This window comes from Octodon degus, unplaced genomic scaffold (genome assembly GCF_000260255.1).
Source record: "Octodon degus isolate 3935 unplaced genomic scaffold, OctDeg1.0 scaffold00149, whole genome shotgun sequence".
NCBI classification, from domain to species: domain Eukaryota; kingdom Metazoa; phylum Chordata; class Mammalia; order Rodentia; family Octodontidae; genus Octodon; species Octodon degus.
Genome location: NW_004524725.1, coordinates 632,580 through 639,207, shown reverse-complemented (window position 1 = coordinate 639,207; position 6,628 = coordinate 632,580). Strand labels below are relative to the sequence as shown.

Genomic DNA, 6,628 nt, shown 5'->3' with positions numbered 1-6,628 from the left:
ATCTTGAGTGTGTTGGGTTTGTAGATTCAGCCAAAGAGCCCAGAAAAGAACTAATGGGCCAGGGGAGGCTCTTTCCTCTACACTCCCTCTTCTCCTGAGGACTGATGGTTTCTTTGTTCCCAGGGGCTGCTCTGGCAGAGGGAGCAGAGCTCCTCCTCAAAGACTAGGTATGTCAGCCTGCGGTTGCTGTGGGAAGACACCGAGGATGTCAATTTAAAGAGGAGGCATTCATTGGGCTTCCAGTTTCAGAGGTTCCGGTCCATTATCAGCTGACTCCCTGTCACTGTGCTGGGGTGGAACATCATGGTGAGAGGATGCAGCAGAGGAGGGTTGCTCAGATCCCAGCAGCCGGGGAGCAGGAGAGAGGGAAGGAGTGCAAACTGGTGGGCTTCTTCCTTCTGCTCCATCAGGGACTCTGCCCTATGGGATGGTGTGGCCCACTTCTGGTTTGCCATCTTGTATGCTAATCATTTCTGGAAACACCCTTAGAGACACACCTGAGGTGTGCTTTACTGATCTCCCATGTGTCTTGTAATTCCATCACGGCTGGATGATGAAAAATAACTGGTCACACTCTGAGGATTCTCCTTTCTCTTTCCTTCAAGAGGGCTGGGTGTGGCTTGGAGCTGGAGCCCTCGCCTAGCACGTGCCCAGTCTCCTGGACTCAACTCCCAGCACTGTCCCACCCAACAGTTTAGGGTCTTCCTGGCAGGAAGGACTGGTTAGACTAATCACAGATCATCTTACATCAGTTTAGATCTGCAAATCTAATAGTCCAAAGGTCCAAAGCCACACATCTGACCCCAATCTTTTCTTTGCTAGTGTCTTATTTGTGGAAGGGGGGTAGCAGATGAAAAGGGAGGAAGGTTGTGAGTAAGGGTCGGAAACAGGAAGTTCTGGGAACAAGAGCCACCCTGGGTGACTATTCAGAATAATAACCCACTGTGTGGGTATTCTAGGGCAAGTGGGTACAGAGGTCAGGGCGGCACGGCCAGGGAACCATATAACCTTCTCAAACCACACAGTAGAGCTTTCTCCCTCACTGCCCCCTTCTCAAACTCTGGTCCCTTCACTGTTACCAAGTTAGTTTCCTCACCAATTCTCCTTTTACGCACGGTCCCAAAGCCACCTTTCTGAAGACCTATGAACTTACCAAATTTTGTACACTTATTTAGCTTTGTGGTTCTTATTTTTTGAGATAGGATATTCCTATGTATCTCCGGTTGGCCTTGAACTCATGGTGACCCTTGTGCCTCACCCTTTGAGTTCTAGTCATATTTCCAGCATGCTTCAAGGCTTTAACACACATTCTACTTCTTCAAGAACAAGATCTGGAGATGCCTTCTAGGAATTTTTGTATGAAAGGAGCTATGCCCCACCCCATACACCCCATACAAATGTATATGAATTGTGCCCCCCCCCCCGTTATTTGAAAATGATGGCTGCCTTATTTTGTTTAAACTTTTGAAAAATTTCCTCTTTCACCTAAATTTAAGAACTTTTTGTTGTTTTGAGTTACATGAACTTTTATTTGATGGCTATTACTTAGAATCAAGGATTTGCTGACAGTTTCATGGCCTGTCACCACCAAGAAAATTAAGTCAACTAAATTTGCATGCAAAGTATAAAGTCTCTCTGCTTCTAAAAATGCATACAGTACCTCAACAGCTCTTCACCTCCAGAGGCTCTGAGAACTGAAACTCAAATCTACAGCGGGCATAGAGCCCAGTTCTCTCGGACACAAACCCTGAATGAAAACTTCTGTTGTCAGAGAAGGCCTTTTCTTTCCCCCCCCGTGTTTATTTTCATGGCTTCCTTTATTTTATTAGAATAAAAATTTCACAGGGCTGGCCAGATAGCTTGGTAGACTAAAGCACCTGCTTGGGCAGACGAAGGGATCAGGGTTTAACCCCTAGCATACCATGCTGGGCTTGCCCCCAGGGTGCACTGAGACTGGGATTGAGACTGGTGCTTAGGAGGATGAAAAGAGGAAGATCACTCGGAGTCTACTCTGGGTAGTGAGACCCCGTAGACCCTGTACTAAATACATGAAAAAAAGGAAAAGAAAATAAAAAAGAATAAAAATTTCACAGATCCACTCATCCACACCCAGCATTATGCTAATCCAACTAGGGACTAGTCCAGATATCACATACCTTTCATCCACAGTCACACACCCTAGATCCAGTGGCCTCTGAAGTGCCCTGCCTATAAGCCTTGGAGGCTTTGGGGCATTCAGCTGTCTGGGACCTCCCCAGAGCATGATCAGACAGGCCACTGGTTCAAGGTCATCTGGGCCCTGCATGAACCCTGCATACATAGATGAGACCCTAAAGCTCATGTAGTCTCTATAGGGTAGAGATTATATGGCTTACACAATGTTTGGGCACCTTTCTAAAAACCTTAAAAGAGCCTGGACACAGAGCTCTGGTAGATATCCTACTCAATACCCCCTCCTGGGTAACAGAAATCTTACTTCCTGTCAGTGGTTTCATTCTTTGTCACTGTGAGACAGCACACTAACATTCTGGTAACAGAACCACATCCATCCTACCAGGGCCCAGGCAGCCTGGTATCCTGTAGTATTCTAGTACATTAGCCCTATCTTGAGCAATGGGCATTCTACCCCGGCCCCAGGCCCTGCTGTGTCCCAGGAGACTTTGGTCGTCTTCTCCTAGTTTCCACATGAGCGCGATTCTAACTGCTTTCCTGTGTGCAAACTCTGCCAGTGGTAGCAAATGTAAGGCACGCCTGCTGTAGCCAGCTGTTTATCATCAAAAGCTCTAAGGTGTTTGCCATCACAGGCCTAAGCTACAAAGCTACAACGATGAAGTAGGGGCTATTGTGAGCATTCTATCTGTCTATAACTTAATTTCACTATTTCTCTTTTTCTATCTTTCTCTCCCTTTTCTTTCATTCTTTTGTGGTTCTGGAGGGCTAAATTGAGGGACTGAGTACAGAGCTACACACTCAGAGCATTTTTCATTTTGAGACAGGGACTCACTGAATTGCCCTGGGTGGGACAGAACCTATGATCTTCCTGCTTCAGCCTCCCAGAGTGCTGGGATCATGGGCCTGTCCAACTGGGCCTGGTTCTCTCCTGCTTTGTGGTACTGAAAAATTGAACCCATGACCTTTGCCCTGAGCTATATCCCTGGCCCTATTTCATTATATTTTATTTTACTTTTGCGACATGGTCTCACTAAGTCGAAAGGTTGCCCAGGCTGGGCTTGAACTTCTGATCTTCCTGTGCCAGCTTCCAAAAGTGCTGGGATCACAGAGTGAGACCCTAAGGGAGGGAAGGAGAGGTTCATTTCTGGGAAAACGGGCCAGCGGATGGATCTTTTTCAATTTGGCTCTTCACACCAATAGACAAACATTTATTGAACAGGCGCAAAGCTCTAAGCTTGCTCGCCATTTGTCTTTCACTAGGACCCTCATTCCCTCTCAGGTCAGGTCTAATCAATAGAATTCATTTAGGCCTAGACCTGCGGTCCCTTTAAGGCCTTGGAAAGGGTCTGGTCTGGAGACCACGCCCCATCACGTGCGCATGGTACCAGCGGGGCGGGGCCGGCGTTTCTAAGCTGCCGTCACTTCCGGTTCTCTGTCAGTCTCGAGCCAGCAGGAGAGTGTCCACTGCAGTAGCGGAGCGTGAGTGCGCGGCCCCTGCCCCCACCCCGTCCGGCTTGGCCGACCCTCACTCTCCTGGCCCGGCGGGCAGCTGTCGCAGTCCGCCGGACGCGTGTGCGGCCGCGGCCGGGGCGACTCTGCCCGGCCTCCCCCTTGCTCCTCGGCGTCTCCGCTCCCCTCGGGTCCCGACCTCGCCCCCGGCGCTTCGCGGGCTCTCGGTGGTAGACAGGGTTTCTGGGAACCCGTGGAGGCGACGGGGCGCGGCTGGGCAGGGGCGCCCTCGGGACAATGCGGCGGCCGCCGCGGGCCGGGCGGGGGCGCGCGCGTGTCCCTCCCGGAGCCCCGCGCCCGTGGGGTGGGTGCTGCTGGGCGCGGGGGAAGGGGGCTGCGGAAGATGGCTGTGTGCGGGCCGGCCGGCTGGGAGCGGAGAAAATGGCGCTCGGGCTCGGCCCTCCTCTCCCCACGCGCTCGCCCCGCTCTCGGCCGTTCTCACGCCCCCTCCGAGACCCGAGCCGCCGTCGGCCGGGGCTTCCCGCTGCGGCCTCGGAGCCCGCCGCCCTCGTGTGGTCCCGAGTCGCGCGTCCCTGCGGCGCGGTCCCTCCTCCCCACCTCGTGTTGTCCCTCCCTCCCTCCCTCCTCTCCTGACGGAGTCGGCGAGGCCCAGGATCCTCTTTCTTCTCCAGTTGCGTTTTGAGTCTGTTCTGCAATACAGCGTTTTCGGTTAGCCTTAGGAGTGTGTCCCCTTTCCCAGCCTTTGAAACGCAAAAATCTCATTAATTAAAAAATACGTTTTGTAAGAAGTGCAAAGATGTTGGCTTTAGGTACCAGTATCCTGTTTTTTGTTTCTTTTTCCCTGGAAAAGACTATTTGGGTTAACTATGGGTTCTTTGGAATGATTTTCGCCCTCCAGGCAACTTTTATTCATGGAAGGTGGTTATGCCAGGTGCTGATTTAACACTGTTTCTTTCTCTCTCTCTCTCTTTTTTTTTTTTTTTTTTTTGCCATACTTTTATTGATAAACAAATAGCAGTGAGACAGTTAACACTGTTTCTAAGTGAAAAATGGGTTATGTTCCAATTAATTACGTTTTTTAAAAAAGGATTTTAGGAGGTTGTATTAGCAGTTAGCATTAGAAAACAACTAAGTTGATAATTGGAGATTGTAAAATGGAGCAGTAACAGGAAAATATGTGAAATTAATTAGAAACGTTGCTGATTCCCATGAATTTACTGGCTTCTATGAATTTCACTTTCAAGAAATTTTCGGTTAAAACCAGCATGGTTGTGTTGGCCATGGTTTGAGTTTTTTTTTTTTTAAGAGCCAGAATTGGGATGACCCACTTGTTTTATATTGACCTCATTCAGTGGTAGTAATGCAAGTTTAAAGTGCTGATTATGAGTTTTCATTTTGTAAGGTGAAGTCGAAGTATTTTTCTTTTATTCAGTATTTATGGAGTGTTGGGTAAGCCCGAAAGGGCATGTAAAAATTAATAGGATTAGCCTAGAGGTGGAGAGCAAAAGGTACTTCAATAATTACACTTTTATCATCTAGCTTTACCAAGTGCCTTGGAAAGAGGTACCTACATGTCTTGGAATTAACTTCATATTTTAGAGTTTAGGCTTTGAAATAGCCTGCTCTCTTTTAACGCTGGGGCCCAAAAGTGGGCATTGATTGACTTGTGAGTAAATCACTAGGTCATGCACCTGAGGGCTTTTGCCTTTCCTATAGACAAATCAAATTTTTATTATACTCCAGAATAGAAAATCCGTGTAAAATGTTTCCAAGTATGAATAATTTTGTGATCTGGATTAGGGACCTGTTATTTTAATGGTGTGGTTAAAGAAAGTCAGTATATACAAAACAGATAAAAGATCTGATGGTAAATGGCAAAATTAATTTGATATCATGGTTGCCTAGTAAAACTGTCATGTGAATATTGGGGTGTGTTCTCTTGAATAATTCTGAGTTAGGTGTAATTTCATTAGATGGGTGAATCGGTACTGAGTACAAGAAGTTGTCTGGTTTTAACAGTAGTTAATATCAGTTGCCTTCTTAAAATCTACTTTTAACTGTAAATTTCTATCCCTTCTAAAATGAAGAGTTAAAAAGATTGAATTGGACAAGCTGGGCAAGGTCACAGAGGCCTATAATCCCAGCATGCCTAGGAGGAAGGATCACTCTGGGTTTGAGACCAGCCTGGGCAACAAAGTGAGTTCAAGGCCAGTCTGAACACATAATGAGACCTTGTTTTTTAAAAAAAGAAAAGAAAACCCAAATCGCACAAGACTTGGTTGACTTTGAGAAAGATGAAAGTGAGGAGTATGTGTCTGGCATTTACTTATTTTTAACTGGGTTTAGAAAATTTCATATTGCATGTTATTTGTAACACCAAATACTATAAAATTGTGTAAGTACTGTAAAACTTGTTAAGCTTTGGATTGGCAAATGCTAAATTAAAGGTGGTAGAACTTCCAAATTATGTATATAATGTATTTTTCTTTCAGAATGCCTAAATCAAAGGAACTTGTTTCTTCAAGCTCTTCAGGCAGCGATTCTGACAGTGAAGTTGACAAAAAGGTGACTTACTGTACCTTTTTTTTTTTTTTTTTTTTTGGTATGGGAGTTGAACTCGAGACTTTGTGCTTTCCACTGAATTATATTCCTGACCCTGTGCCATATCATTTTTGTTCTTTATGTTTAATTCAGCAGCATGGCTCATATTCAGTTCCAAAGGGTAGTAAAAAGTGTAATTCTCATTAAAATGAGAACTAATATACCCACACTGGCGGGCCCAGAGTTAGACTTGGATCTCCTGTTGAGGACCTTTAGGAGCCTTAAAGTTGCAGAGCCACTTCCTTGGACTCTAGGGGAACAGAATTGTAATTAGGCCAGAAACAGTATTTGTCATTGTTTGGAACTCTGCCTCATCAATAGGTACTGTACATAGTCATTGGGCCAAGTTACCCAACTTTTGAAGACAGATGCTAGTTTTTTTTTT

General features: G+C 46.3%; 1 protein-coding gene across 4 annotated transcripts in view; it reads left to right on the top strand.

Annotated features, from left to right (window-relative positions):
* Positions 1-3,616: 3,616 nt before the first annotated feature.
* Positions 3,617-6,628, top strand: part of Sub1 (SUB1 homolog, transcriptional regulator) — an 18,613-nt gene continuing 15,601 nt past the window's right edge. The window contains exons 1-2 of one of the 4 annotated variants that reach the window (XM_004642288.3): positions 3,617-3,651; positions 6,135-6,207. In XM_004642288.3, coding sequence (XP_004642345.1) covers positions 6,136-6,207 — 72 coding nt within the window. In that variant the 5' untranslated portion in view covers positions 3,617-3,651; position 6,135. Of the gene's footprint in view, positions 3,656-4,432; positions 4,452-4,538; positions 4,574-6,134; positions 6,208-6,628 lie in introns of those variants that run through there. The other 3 variants (XM_023702355.1, XM_023702356.1, XM_023702354.1) reach the window with 3 other exon arrangements.